Raw genomic sequence first — 14,525 nt, forward strand, 5'->3', positions numbered from 1 at the left:
CAAGCCCCAACGTCGGGGCGGGGAGGAAGGAGGGGCTTCTGGTGTCAAGGGTCACACGTCAAAACGGAGCCGGACCCCGCCTTGCCCGCGGTGACGTCACTGTTGCCTCTGTTCTTAAACAAAGGGCACACATCCACGGTGACCTCGGCCCCCTGACATCGGAGGTCACCAGGCCCTCCCGTCCTGTCCTGTCTCGGCTTCAGACTAGGGTCGCTCAGCAGGTAAACTGAGTCAGAACATCCTGGCCCAGGAGGAGGACGAGGAGGGGCCACCGCTGCGGGCAGCGGCCGGGACCCACGTGAGTCCCAGCGGCCTGTCACTCAGGCTGCGGGAGACGCGGGTCTGGGAGAACTGTCCAATCAGGGATGAGAGGGGCGTGGCCCGGGAAACAATCAGGGACGCACGAGCGTGACCCAGAGAACTGTCCACTCAGGGGTGCCAGGGGCGGGTCTCGGGAAACTGTCCAATCAGGGAGCCTTGGAGTGGGAGTGCCCGGAGCACCACCCAATCAAGACGTCAGAGTCAGGAGTACTATCCAATCAGGACGCGGGGGCCCAGAGCCCCGTCCAATCAGGCCCAGGGGCGGGCGTGCTCGTATCCGCGTGGACGTCGCTCTCATCCCGCCGCGTCCCCGCGCGCACCTGCCCCGCGCGGCCCCAGGTGTCCCGTCCCGTCGCTGTCACCTGCCGGGGCCGCGGGGAGGACGCGCGGAGAGTCGGAGCGGGCGGAGATGGTGAGTGCGCGGGCCGGGCCGAGACGCGGAGCGGCTGGTTCGAACCGGCGGGAACCGGCCGCGGGACTGGGTCTCCCCGCGCCCCCCGGGGCCCCCCGAGTCCCCGCCCTCGGCCGCGGGGTGGGTCCCGGCGTCCCGTCCCCGCCTGCGGTGACCCAGATGCGCACAGCTGCCATCCGTCCGGGGATCTGGGACTCTCAGCCCCGGGTCGGGGCCTTGGGGGGCGGGCGGGGAGTCTGGGGAGACCGACTTGGGGGCCCTGGGCCGGGAGGGGCTCCTGAACCGTCTTCGGTCCCTAATTGACCCCCCGCCCCGGTTACGGCCTGGATGGTTAGCTGTCAGCTCCCCGGACGCTGGTTTGAGGGGAAAAGAAATGATTCCTGGCCCCCGGGTTCTCCCGGTGGAGGGAGAGAACCAGCCCGCAGGACAAGGACCGCCCACCCGGGGAGGCGGCGCCCCAGCCCCAGAGCCAAACGCACTTGAGACCCGGCGGGGACAGGAGCCGGTGGCCTTTGTTCTGGGCGCTCCAGTGAGCGATGGGCGAGGGTCCACGTGGGAGGACGGCCATTTGTCTGTTGCAGTTCAGCACCGCCCCTCCCTGGGTTTGTCCCCTCGAAAAGCTGTGTTCACTCATTGAACCTCAGTTTTTCAGCCAATGTAAAAACAGTTAATTAATAGAGTGGGGAAACAGAAGATAAAATATTTCTAGAGGGACGAATTTCAGGAAAAATGTGTGTTACAGTCCGTTCAAGCATGCATTTTTAAATGCCTCCCATGGGGTAGTGAGTTTCTCAGGTCTATTTCTTTGATAACACATGGAATTCCAGGGTTTAGCCTTGAAAATCCTCCTGGGGAAAAGGATGTCAAAGAAATAGAGAAACTCTCCCTTTCACTGTGGCTCTAGAGAAATGAAGACGTTCCCACGAAGTGTGGCAGGTGAATTGGGGAATTATAAAGATTCACCAAGATACCAGTTATTTTCCTTGGCAGCGTGGGGAATCTGTGACAGTAGGTAATACTGTTTGCTATTGTCTGTAATACACTTTGCTTTAACCCACAATAAATTGATTATTGTCCATGGAAGCGGTGGGAGTACAGGCTTCTTTCTTATTTAGACAAGAGTCTCTCGCCGTCCCGTCTATTGAAGTGCCTGTCATTTCTGCCCCTGCTCTGCAGCGGCTGCCCTGTTGCGATGAAGTTTCGTCCTACACGTGGGCCTGTTGCCCGGCTTTGTTCCTGTCCGGGATCTAGTCGTCCAGTCCAGCTGTCCATCACGTCAGGATCACAGCAACAGCGCCTGTTGCTTTAAAGTCCTTGCTGTGTGATAGGCAAGCTCTCCCCCGCCCCGGTTCTTCAGAACATTCTGGCTGTTTCGGACATCTGTTCTTATTAGGAATGTAAAATTAGTATTTGTCCAGTCCGAAGAAACATACCTGGTTTGGGAATTCAGTGGAATTTTTTGAAGATCAGAGATCTCTCTTGGGAGGGTTGCTGTCTTGGTAACGCCGAGTTCTTTTTAAGAACGTGTGCTGTCTTTCCTTTGATTTCATTTTGTTACCATCCTTAGACTTTTTAATTTTTCCGTTCACTTCTTTTTATAGCCTTCATTAGAATTATTTAGTACTAATTTGGTTTTTACCATGATATGTGTTATCTTTTCAAGATGAATTTTCCCAACTTGCTGTCATTTTTAATTAGAAAGGTAATGTAATTTCTTTGTATACTGCATTTTTATCCTGGAATCTTGTTAACAATCTTATTCTGTGATTATCCTTGTGTTCTGTTGGTGTCCTACAGGTACAGTTGTTAGAGTTACGCACTAAGACACGTGTTTTTCTTTTCCATTTCTTGTACATTTGTTTATTTTCTGGTGGTTCTGGATTGGCTCTCTAGGATAATGTGGACTAAGCGAGGTACTAGGCGTACTTCGTTTGTACGCAATTGTTTTGGAGAAAACAGTGAACTTCATGCCATTTCTATGTTTTTTGTTCTTTTTTGAGCAGCCTCGTATCAGCGTTTGCTTATCAGGTTGTGCACGTTACCTTCTCGTCCCAGTGGTGAGTCTTTTCTGTGCGTGTGCTGAGAGTTATAAAATAGTTTTAGGCAGCACTTAAGATGAGTACAGGTAAATCATATTGATTGATTTTGGAGTTTTCCATTGTATAATATAACATCAGTGCAGGAAAATGCATATGCCATATGTACACTTGACAGAAATGCTAAAAAATAATCCTCTGTGAAATGAAGTTCAGCCCTAAGTGTTGAATAAGCTTTCACGCCAGACACCCCACTGGCAGTGAATCCCCACGGCAGGCCCCCTTACTCTGCAGCATGTTCACTTCTGTGAAGATATGTGTGTGTGTGTGTGTATATAGTTATGCCTATATGTATATTGTTAGCTGTGTAGACATATATATATATTTTTTAAGCAATTTAGTTATCAATTTGCACTGTTGTCTCAAATGGTTATTTTCCTGTTTTCTTTTCCTCTGCCCTGCAACCAGTCATTCCTATCTATCTATCAATATGGATAAATACGCACGCACATGTGTAAATATGTCTGTCTCCTTCCTGATCCCCTCGCTGTGACACATCTTCCTTAGGACTTATATTGGCTTCGCGTATTTATTGTTTTCCGCTGAAAGAGTTTCAGACCCACGTGTTCAGAGTTTTTGTTTTGTTCAGTCTGTAGCCCCAGTGCCTGTCATCCTAGGACCTGTGTAGCCGGAAGCTGAATAGATTTGACGAGATGGCAGAGCCAGAGGTGAGATCCTTCTGGCGAGCAGTCTCTCGTGAGATGCAGGGCTTGGCCGGGAGAAGGAGCGTGAGCATGTCAGAGTGGAGTCGGAGGTTCCTGGCGGCCACTCTCCATCGTGCCCGGCAACCATGAGCTTATCTCCTTATCACACTGGGGAATAAGTCACTACAGGGAACCAGCTGGAAGGTGGATGTGGAAGAAGGGCAGGTGTCAGGAGTTGGCGTGACATTGCCGACTGTCTGCATTCCTCTGCTGTGAACCAGTTTCGACGTCTGCTTTGCAGTTATCGTTAGAATATTTGAGCTAATGTGTACGAAGCTCTCTGCAAAGTCTTTCTCATGTAATGGATGCTCAGTGGCACATTGTAAAAGTTAGTGTTGCACAGGGGGTTCAGCTGTGCGATGGTTTCAGGAGGTGTGCTGGGGGTCCCTGTGTTCGTCGGCGGGGGCTGCTAAAGCAAAAATCCTGGAGATGGGGGCTTCTAAACAGCAGAAGTTTATGCCTCACCGTGCTGGAGGTTGGTGAGTCCAGGACCAGGCTGCCGGCAGATTCGGTGTCTCATGAGGCCGCTTCCTGGTCAGTAGACGCCGTCTTCTCGCCGTGTCCTCACGTGGGGGAAGGGGCAGGGAGCTCTCCGGCGTCTCTGTTACAGTGACTCAAGTCCCATCACGCGGCCTCTGCCCTCATGACCTAGTGCCCTCCCACAGGCCCCAGCTCCTGATACCATCACGCTGGGGCTTAGGTGTGAACATGAACTTTGGGGACACAACCGTCGGTCTGTAGCAGTCTCCAAGCCAACCCCCAGGTTCACGGATTCACTGGGAGGACTCCCGGGTTCCGCCTGTGGTTGCAGTCACAGCTGTGACTACTACAGTGCAAGAGTAGAGTGACGTTAGCAGAGGGGAGGGGGCCCTGGGACGAGTCCTGAGCAGACAGGAGCAGGATTCGGAGGTCCCCTCCAGTGAAATCACATGGGACGTGCTTCATTCCCCAGCAGCCAGCAGTGACAACGTGAGAAGTGTTGTCTACCCGGGAGGCTGATGAGAGACGCGGGTACCGGGGCTGGTTGTGTGGACACCCTCTGCCTCAGCGAGCCGAGATTCCAGCCTTCTGGAAGGAAAACCGCTCTTCTGCGTAAACCAGATTATTTGCCCAAAAAGGCAGAGGGAGCCACTGCTGTCAGGGGGTGGGAGCTCCCGGAGTCCAGGTTCCCCTGCGCCAGCTGAGGCAGCTTGCCGGCAGGCCTGTCTAAGGAGAGGACCCTCAGGCCTGCTCGGTGGACCCTTTCTGCGCACTCAGGCCCTGGGCCCTTGGACAGGGCACCTTCACAGCAGGTTTATTCTCAGTGGGACCCTGGGCAGTGGGGCGACACCATCCTGCGGTACTGGGATCCGTTCTGTCCTTTGGGGGTCCCGGACTTACCAGTTCAGGTAAACCCTGGTAGCCAGGGGGCTACTCCCTCAAGCTTCTGTGTTCTCTGCCTTTTGGTTGTTTCTGTATTCTTTTTGCCTGGCCTCAGTTCATTCCCGCAGAGCACAGCCTGGGCCTGGAGCCTGCAGCTGAGCTGAGTGGCTTCCGGGGGTAAGGCCGTGTGCTGACAGGACGCACACCCGAGAAATGGAATCGCACAGGGCACTTGTGGCCCCCGAGACCCAGTTTACAGTTGTTGGGGGCCCCCCAGCAGGACAGGCGTTAGTCAGACAGCCTGGCCAACAGGGCCCCCACTGGGGCCTCCCTGGGGCCCTCCGGTCTCAGAGTTCTCTGTGCAGCCCGAGTAGTTCAGTCCCATCCTCATATCAGGACTGCCTGAGGCGGGCACTTTCGGTTTTGTAATCTGCGGTGCTATTCGTCCACCTCCCCGGTGTGGCCGCCATCCGGAGGCCATCTGTGTGGATAGTAACCATTCCAGAATGAGCAGCACGATTGCAGAAGGTCCCATCAGAACACAGGCCTTCCTCGTGGGCAGCTGCATGTGACCTAGACAGGCCAGCAGCACCTGGGAAGGTTCCAGAGTTTAGGGCCTCACAGAGAAGTCTGTAAATCTGCAGGGCCGGCAGGCCTCCGGGATTATGGGTTCAGTTCCTGACCATGCAATAAAGGGAGTCACACAAATTTTTTGGCTTCCACTGCATATAAGAGTTATGCTTACACCATACTGTTGTCTGTTAAATGTGCGATAGCATTATGTCTAAAAAAACAATGTATACACCTTAATTAAAAAATACTTTATTGCTGCAAAATGCTGACCATCATCTGAGTCTTCAGCGAGTTGTAATTGTTTTGCTGGTGGAGGATCTTGTATGAAATGCAGTATCTGCAAAGTGCAATAAAGCGCAGCATGCCTGTGTCCCCTGAGTCGAGTCCTCTTGGTGGAGCTGATGCCTGCTCAGGGCGGCACGGTGCACACTGAGGCCGCAGCGGCCCCCTGGATCCTCTCGGGTTTGAGCTTGCAGTCAAGTTCAGGTAGTTAGGATCTGCGGACTCAGAATTCTGGAAAATGCTGGGGGCTTCCTCACAGCAGAAAGCTGAGACGCTGCTGTGTGCCACCTGTGGTAAGCCCTGGTGTCCTCTGTGCCCTTGAGTCCAGCTCTGAGGATGGCTTAGACTGCTGGGCAGCCGGCGGCCTCGAGGTCATCAGAAATAGGCTTTCCTAAGAGCTCGTGAGCCATCTGGAAACTTCTACCTAAAATTCCAAAAGTAAATCTCTATTTAGAGCTTGCCTGTTTTTCCATTTTGTTTCCTTCTTTTTTTGAACCTCCAGTGGGTAAACTTCATAGTAAAAAATTATCAGAGGTGGAGACGTAATCTGGTTTTTTCTAAAGCTTAGAGTTTAAACTCCAGCCATGTGCCGTGGCAGAAAGCAAGGAGGTCGTGTCTCGCAGACACTGTTTCTCTGTCCTGATGGGGACGGTCCCTCTAGTATTTATCAGATTACAAGCACGTGCCATTTTGCATCAGTTTTTATGATACATGCTGGTGCAACAGCCGCAGAACAAAACCATTTTAAGTAGAAAAACCCCTTCCCCTCTTTGTTCCTCACTGCAAATTCACTCTCACCCTGGATCCGTTTCCTAGGGCTGCCGTAACCAAGGACCACAATGCGAGTGGCTCACAAATTCATCCTCTCACCATTCTGGAGGCTGGGAGCGGAAATCAAGGTGTTGGCAGCGTCCCGCGCCCTTGGAGCCCTCGGGGGCTCTGGGACCCTTCCTTGTCTCTCAGCTTCGGGGAGCCCCAGGCCTTCCTGTGCTTGCGGCAGCATAATTCCAGTCTCTGCCTCCCTCTTCACGTGGCCGTCTGGCCTGTGTGTCTCTGTCTCCACAAGGCGTTTTCCTCCTGTAAGGACACTTTTTCTCTCTACTTATTAGGGTGACCCCTCTAGCTTTTACCAAATTACAAGCGTATACCAAATCCACTACGCTTTGTTAGAGCCAGATCGGCAGAGGGAAAAGGCGGCGGGGGAGAAATCTGAGGGAAACCATGTGTATGCTTTCCAAGAGTCCCCTCCCACGGGAGCCGCACAGAATGTCCCTGATACCAGCTGCGAGTTGTGACAACATGTAAAATCATCTGCCGGGAGCTCATTAGAGACACAGTGGCCAGCATTTCATCGACAGCGGATCCTGTGAGCACCCGCTGCCTCACAGGTGCCGGGACTCCAGACTCCAAGGAGGAACGCAGGTGCGGCATTCACAGCGAGGCTGCACGTTCAGCGAGTCACTTCAGTTAGGGTGGTGTGAAAGCTCCCGAAATCCCAGTTCCCGGAGGCCAGCCTTCCAGTGCTCGTCTCTAAGGCTAAGTTAAGGCCTGCACGGTCAGCTCGTTTTCTGCCCACTAGGTGAGGGGACTGTATTAGAGGAAACACTACAGATAACGGGACTGACAGCAGTTCAGCTGACTCGGGACACTCCTGTCGCTCCTTTAGCAACAATAGGGTTATTCCTCTTCTGCTGCTTGTCGAATAGGTAAATGCTGGCACCAGAATTGTGCATGAGAGTATTTGCTCTGTCCCTGCTCATGGGTGTCAGTGCATTGATGGTCTTTTTAAAAGACCAGGGCTTAAGGGAGGCATGCAGATCATAAGCTTAGGGGTTGGCCTGACATGCTCACGTGCCCAACGGAGGAGGGACATGCAGCTGAGAGACGCTGAGAGGGCAGCCTCCAGGATGGTTTGTGGGGAATCACTTTCTCCTGGAGTTTGAGATGTGGAGTGTTTCCTTTGTAGGAAGGAACTGCCGAATCCTTTATGTATTTTATAATCAAGCGCAAATTCACTGTTGGATGTTTTTGTCTTCAGTTAACGCCTTAGCAAAGTTGGGCTCTTAACCTTATCCTCAAATTCAGCAAGAGTTCTCTTTGATGGCTCTGGTGGAAGGGGCCATTTTGGCATCATATAACCTCACTCTGTATGTGTGCGCACGCATGTGTGTGTGTGTGTGTGTGTGTGTGTGAGTGAGTGTGAGAGAGTCCTCAGAACTGGTGGGCAGCAGCACTCAGACTCAGGAGTGTGTGGAATGTATGGAGGCCTAGGTTCCCGTGTCTCTTCCCTCTTTCCTGAGCTCCAACTTCATGAAGATGCACAGAGAGGAAGAGTAGAAATTAAGCCTGTGCCCAGTATTACACAAATAAGGTAAAATTAATATTCTTTAAAAGAAATTTTTCATTCCACCAGTTGGACCTATTTACAGCCAGAAGTTCTTTAAGACAATATGGCTGCTTGGCCTTTGCTGCAAGTTGGCTTCCAGCAGGCTGTTGGCCTCTCGTGTTTGGTGAGAAGGAACAGTTCCAAGTCCTTCACTGTGCTTTTATTCCCTGAAAACCTCATCCAGGTGTGACCTTGTGCTTCATGTAGGGCTGAGGGATGTGGTGCGCCAGTGGAAGGAGCTGAAGTAGTTTGTGTCACAAGGGATTGGTGGGTCTTAAAATGCAAATATTTGTTTCATGCGTGTAGCATGTCTTCGAATCCTCCAATGTGGTCTGAGCCCTTTGCACAGAGAACAGGACTTGAAGTGGGCACAGTAAAAATGTAGAGATACAATCAGTGTGTTAGTGGTGCTGTTAAACCTTTGAGGACGTGAGTGTGGACGTACAGTAAGAGGTCTGATGACCGAGTCATGGAGTGGGTGTTGGGTGACACAGAATCGTGTTGGAACTTCCGGTGAAGTGAGTCCAGTTGCTGAGTGCTGCGAATCTCTCGCATCCTCCTGCATGTGTTGGCTGTTTCAGGACTCAGTGGTCTTTGAGGACGTGGCTGTGGACTTCACCGTGGAGGAGTGGGCTCTGCTGGATTCTGCTCAGAGAGAGCTCTACAGAGACGTGATGCTGGAAAACTTCAGAAACCTGGCCTCAGTGGGTAAGGATGACTCATTCCTTCACTTAGTCATTTAGAGAACAAGCATAGCTTGCATATCAAGCTGTTCCAAGATTTGGAGTGTGGAAAGGGAACACATTAATTAATAGGACAGATGTGGTCACAGCCATCATAGAGCTGGAGTCTGTTTCTCCATGAGAAGAAGAATCTATGTATTAAACTTGGTTTTTCTTTCTGTAAAGAAAGCTCTCTTACTGTCACTGGTGAATGTGTTTCATTGGTTATTAGGAGGCCCATTGAGGTTTGTTTATGTAACCTTGTGAGAATTTTACTGCATTTATTAAATTGCTTACCATTTGACCCCTCGTACTTGTTTTTGATGAAGTCCTGACACAGCTAAAGTCCTCAGTGTCTTTTGGCTAACGGGTACCTTTTTCTTGTAAGATTTGTTTTCCTTTTGCTTTCAGATGATGAAACTCAGTTTAAGGCCAATGGGTCAGTTTCTCAGCAGGATAATTATGGAAATAAAATATCCAAGGAACATAAAATAGCAAAGTTCACCAGAAATGATTCCTGGGCCTCCATCTTAGGAAAAGTTTGCGAAGAACTTAGCATTGAAGATCAGCGCACAAACCAGGGGAAACACCTGAGGTGAGTTGCACTCACAAGAGAAAGCAGTATTCCAGGAGAGAATCTTAGTTTGTCCTGAAATTTAAAAAGCAAAACAAACAAAAAACCCACATAAGCCTAGATCAGATTGTTTTTCACACAAAAAAAATTCTCCTTAAAATGTGACATTGAGGGGCCTGGCCCCATGGCTGAGTGGCTGGGTTTGCACTCCGCTTCAGTGGCCTGGGCTTTCACCAGTTCGGATCCTGGGCATGGACATGGCACCGCTCATCGGGCCATGCTGGGGCAGCGTCCCACTTAGTGCAGCCAGAGGCACTCACAACTAGATTATACAGCTATGTACTGGGGGGCTTTGTGGAGAAGAAGGAAAAAAAAAAAGTGACATCGATGTTGAGTGTTAGAAACAATTCAGTTGAAAACAATTAGGAAGAAAGCTCATGTTTAAGGAACATTGTTTCAGTAATGGCTGTGGTTGAGCTCCCTTCCATAATATTCAGTTCATTCCACTTTAAAACAAGTCAGATAGGGTATAAAACCTACCCATTCACTGAAACTGGTGAAAAATGTAATCCTAATACTTACTAATAAATAATAAATCATTATTAATCAAATCATTGATAACATACTTCTTGTTTTTAACAGAAATCTTGTGGTGGAGAGACTCTGTGAAAGTAATGACCAGTGTGGGGAAGGCTTCAGTCAGACTCCAAATCATCATCTTTACCAGAACACTCTTGCTGGAGTAAAACGGTACGAATGTAGTGCATATGGAAAAGGCTTCGTGCATCATTCATCCCTCAGGAGTCACGTCGCCATTCACACTGGACACAAACCATATCAATGTCAGGAATGTGGGCAGACCTACAGCTGCCGTTCCCACCTCAGATCGCACGTGAGAACCCACAATGGAGAGAGACCCTATGCGTGTAAATTATGTGGAAAGACTTTTCCTCGTACTTCTTCTCTCAATCGGCATATAAGGATTCACACTGCTGAGAAAACCTATGAATGTCAGCAGTGTGGGAAAGCCTTCATTGACTTTTCAAGTCTGACTAGTCATGTGAGGACTCACACTGGAGAGAAGCCATATAAATGTAAGGAGTGTGGGAAAGCCTTCAGTTACTCCTCAACTTTTCGAAGGCACATGATAACGCACACTGGAGAGAAGCCCTATAAATGTAAGGAATGTGGTGAAGCCTTCAGTTATTCCTCCACTTTTCGAAGACACATGATTTCACACACAGGGGAGACACCACACAAATGTAAGGAATGTGGTGAAGCCTTCAGTTATTCCTCAGCTTTCCGAAGGCACATGATAGCACACACTGGTGAGAAACCCTATGAATGTAAACAGTGTGGGAAAACCTTCATTTATCTACAGTCCTTTCGAAGACATGAAAGGATTCACACTGGAGAGAAGCCCTACGAATGCAAACAATGTGGGAAAACCTTCATCTATCCCCAGTCTTTTCGAAGACATGAAAGGACTCACGGTGGAGAGAAACCCTATGAGTGTAACCAGTGTGGGAAAGCCTTCAGCCATCCCTCATCTTTTAGGGGACATATGAGAGTGCACACTGGAGAGAAACCTTATGAGTGCAGTCAGTGTGGAAAAACTTTCAACTGGCCCATATCCTTACGGAAACATATGAGGACACACACACGAGAGAAACCCTACGAATGTAAACAGTGTGGGAAAGCCTTCAATCTGCCTGCTTGCTTTCGAGAACATGTGAGAATGCATCCTGGAGACAAATCGTATGAATGTAAGCTATGTGGGAAAGCTTTCTATTGCCACATATCCTTACAAAAACACATGAGGAGGCACACTGCAGAGAAACTCTATGAATGCAAGCAGTGCGGGAAAGCTTTCAGTTGGCCCGAACTATTGCAGCAGCATGTAAGAACCCACTCTGCAGAGAAACCCTATGAATGTAAGGAATGTGGGAAAGTCTTCAAATGGCCGTCATCTTTACCAATACATATGAGAATGCACACTGGAGAGAAACCTTATGAATGCAAGCAATGTGGCAAAGCCTTCAGTTGTTCCTCATCCTTAAGAAGACATGTGAGGATACACACTACAGAAAAACACTACATGTGTAATGTGGGGAATTCTCCTGCAGATGAATTCATGCACAGCACTTCAGAAAATTCACACCAGGAGAGAAATCTTATAAAAGTTATAGATATGGTATTGCCTTTATGAGTACTTGATCAATAAAATGGACCCACAGGGAGCATATTTCCAGTTCTTTTGCAAAGAAACCTTTAGGTGAAAGATAACGCTCCAAGTATTACAACTATAGTACATAAACTTTGCAGGTATTATTTTTTCTTACATTTCAGTAAATAAAACTTACCTTTACAGTTTGTTGGACTTATGGGTGATTTGAAGTGTATTTTCAATATGTAAATAGTCTTAATGTCTTAGTTCTTTAAATTGTTCTTTAAGAAGAGGTTATTGGCACAATGATACTTTGGTATTGGTTGGGATTTTCTCACTGGATATCACCCATATATATTTTCCACTTCTCATCAAGAGAGTTGTTATTTATTTTTGGCCAGAGGAGCCTTATTCCATTTTCCTTATAAATAGTTGGCCGAAATGTGTAATTATGCAGAGTTGTTCAAAGCGTATAGTCTCATGTGAATTGTTATTTTCAACTTTTCCCCATTGCTGTTTGCCCTTGCTTGTGATTGGGAATTGAACAGTAGGCTTTTACTTAGGAGATACTTGTGATGTGACCCTGAGACAGAGTTTGAGCTAGTTCTCTTGGATCGTGTTATGTCAACATTGCTAGTGTTGGGAACTACATTTCCCAGAATCCCTTCCCTTTATGATTCCATGTTTGAATTCGCCAGTACCCTAAATTGGCATGAGGTTTCGAAGGCAGAACTGAAGAAGCCGTAACTAAGTTTTTGGAGCCACATTAGCATGTGACAGATGCATAGGGGCTTCTTGGACATGAGCTTTTAGCCTATTTTTCTGATTTTCAGCCCTGCCAATCAAGCGTACCCTCAAAAGAAATGCCAAATGATTGATTTCCATTTCTCTTGGAAGCATAAGTTTCCACAAATGCCTCCATGAGCTCAGTATCTAGGATCCACTTGGGTGTCAGGCACTGACAATTTGGATTTTTCTACAAACCCTAACGTGTCCTACAGACCACTAATTCAGACTCCCGGTCAGTGATCTCTGATGCTATGTTTCCCCTCTTCTCTAGATGTTAAGGTCTCTTACAAGGACTAATTTGTATAGTGAACACTTTGTTCTCAATACTTCTAATGGCTCTGATCCTGATTCCACCACAAAAGCTACAGTGTTGCAGCAAAACAAACCACCCCATGGACCTTTGCTGATCCACTGCATTTTGAAGTCTGCTGACCTAGGCTTTCTATGTGAGAACAAACACCTTCCTCAAATATTAGACTTTGGGAGATTTCTGTTACTCAGAGCTGAATGCCCTTTCTTGATAAGGGTATAATTATCATGTTTGATTATGTGTCAGTAAAAACTCCGTGCATTTTATTTTCAAAGAAAATCACCTGTAGACATTTCTTAGAGATATCTCATTGACTGTTTTTAAATCACTTGTATAGTATTAGTTTTCTAGGACTGCTGTAACAAAGTACCACAACTGGGTGACGTAGGACAACAGAAGTTTTTGTCTCACAAATTGCAGTCCAAAATGAAGGTATCAGCTGGACCACGCTTCCTCTGAAAGTGCGAGGGAAGGGTCTGTGCCTGCCTTCTCCTAGCTTCTGGTAGTTGGTTGGCTGGTGGCAAGCATAACTGTCATCTTCACATGACCTTCTCCCTGGGTGCATGTCTGTCCTTCATATGGCATTCTTTTTATAAGGACATCACACACACTGGGTCAGGGCCTCATCTTAACTAATTACATCTGCAACAACCCTATTTCCAAATAAGGTCACATTCTGAGGTGCTGGGGTTAGAACTTCAGTGTGACATAATTCAATCCGTAACACTAGCAAATGTTATTCTCTTTTTCATTTGCGAGAATATATTAAAGTATTCCATTGCAGTTATGGACTTCAAATCAACTGTACTTTTAGCATTATACATTCTGAATCAATATTACCTGGTGTACACAAGGTATTTTTCTGCATGTAAATTTTGTTTTATTACCTGAACATTTGTTATTAAATGGATTGCTTATTCATTGTTAATAATAAAAGCTTAAATAACGGTTTTGTCACTGCTCTCTAGTGAAAACTCACCAAGATCATGCTGGTAAGTCAAAGAAAATTTCATGTATTAAGTTAAAGCAATTTGAATGAACAAAGGACTGTGGGATGTATCAGAGTGTTTAAAAGGATATATTTTCAAATTTTGGCTTGTGTTCGGTGATTTTAGAAGGCAGAAATAATTGAGCTGAGCTAAAACTGGTCAACGCAGTCACAGTCAGTCATATTACTGAGAGAGGGGAATGTTAATCACTTCTGTGGTTTGGAGCTGAGCTCCAGAACATAAAGGATCATCTGAGTAACATGTAGTAGAAAAGAAGTTGTTTTTGACATCCTCAAACAGGAGAAATTTTAATGTTTTATAGGAAAAGCTGGAAGCTTTTTGTTTTAATGATCCACAGAGCTCCAAACACCCATTTTACTTTTCACAGTTCTCAAATCCATCTCTGTAGACTTCCGCCAGAAAAAGGACAAAATGTAACACCTCAGTGTTTTATTTAAGAGCAGATGATATCTAGTCTTTCTCCATTTTTTGCATGCTAACATGTTTTCATAAAATGCCACAATTTAACGTGATTTGACAGTCCTTTGTATCTCATTTTACACCCCCTCATCATTCCCTCATCATGCAGGTGAAGATGTTAAACGCAGGGAGCACAAAGGTGCTCAAACTCACGTAGCTCATAAAGACGGGATGTCAGGTGTGAAGGCTTGATCTGTGCGTGATCTTTCCTGGGAACCGCTGGAAACCCAGAACACTGGAAAACAAGGGTAATTTCTGAATTTTAGAACTACGGCATTGAATTTTGCCAAAAGAGTCCTAAGGCTGAATGGCCTTCCTTTTATGGAACGTGAAAAAGACAAGGGTACAGGAAACGAAC

General features: G+C 47.6%; 1 protein-coding gene across 3 annotated transcripts; it reads left to right on the forward strand.

The window, feature by feature from the left end:
* Positions 1-125: 125 nt before the first annotated feature.
* ZNF555 (zinc finger protein 555) lies at positions 126-13,646 on the forward strand. Of its 3 annotated transcripts, none has more exons than XM_070491678.1 (4): positions 126-221; positions 8,718-8,844; positions 9,270-9,453; positions 10,075-13,646. In XM_070491678.1, exons 2-4 carry the CDS (start codon positions 8,811-8,813, stop codon positions 11,639-11,641), a joined length of 1,785 nt encoding a protein of 594 aa, XP_070347779.1. In that variant the 5' UTR covers positions 126-221; positions 8,718-8,810; the 3' UTR covers positions 11,642-13,646. The 3 variants fall into 3 exon arrangements, with proteins under 3 accessions (XP_070347779.1, XP_014701111.3, XP_014701110.3); XM_014845625.3 differs by lacking the exon at positions 126-221 and adding an exon at positions 572-733; XM_014845624.3 differs by lacking the exon at positions 126-221 and having other exon boundaries at positions 740-8,844.
* The last annotated feature ends 879 nt before the right edge of the window (positions 13,647-14,525 follow it).

Source organism: Equus asinus, chromosome 20 (genome assembly GCF_041296235.1).
Source record: "Equus asinus isolate D_3611 breed Donkey chromosome 20, EquAss-T2T_v2, whole genome shotgun sequence".
NCBI lineage: Eukaryota > Metazoa > Chordata > Mammalia > Perissodactyla > Equidae > Equus > Equus asinus.

Excerpts from the sequence above, each read along its gene's own strand:
- ZNF555 (XM_014845624.3), top strand. The coding sequence starts at position 8,595 with ATGACCGAGTCATGGAGTGGGTGTTGGGTGACACAGAATCGTGTTGGA. Across the intron at positions 8,845-9,269 it reads CAGAAACCTGGCCTCAGTGG|ATGATGAAACTCAGTTTAAG; the intron begins GTAAGGATGACT and ends TTTTGCTTTCAG. Across the intron at positions 9,454-10,074 it reads AACCAGGGGAAACACCTGAG|AAATCTTGTGGTGGAGAGAC; the intron begins GTGAGTTGCACT and ends TGTTTTTAACAG.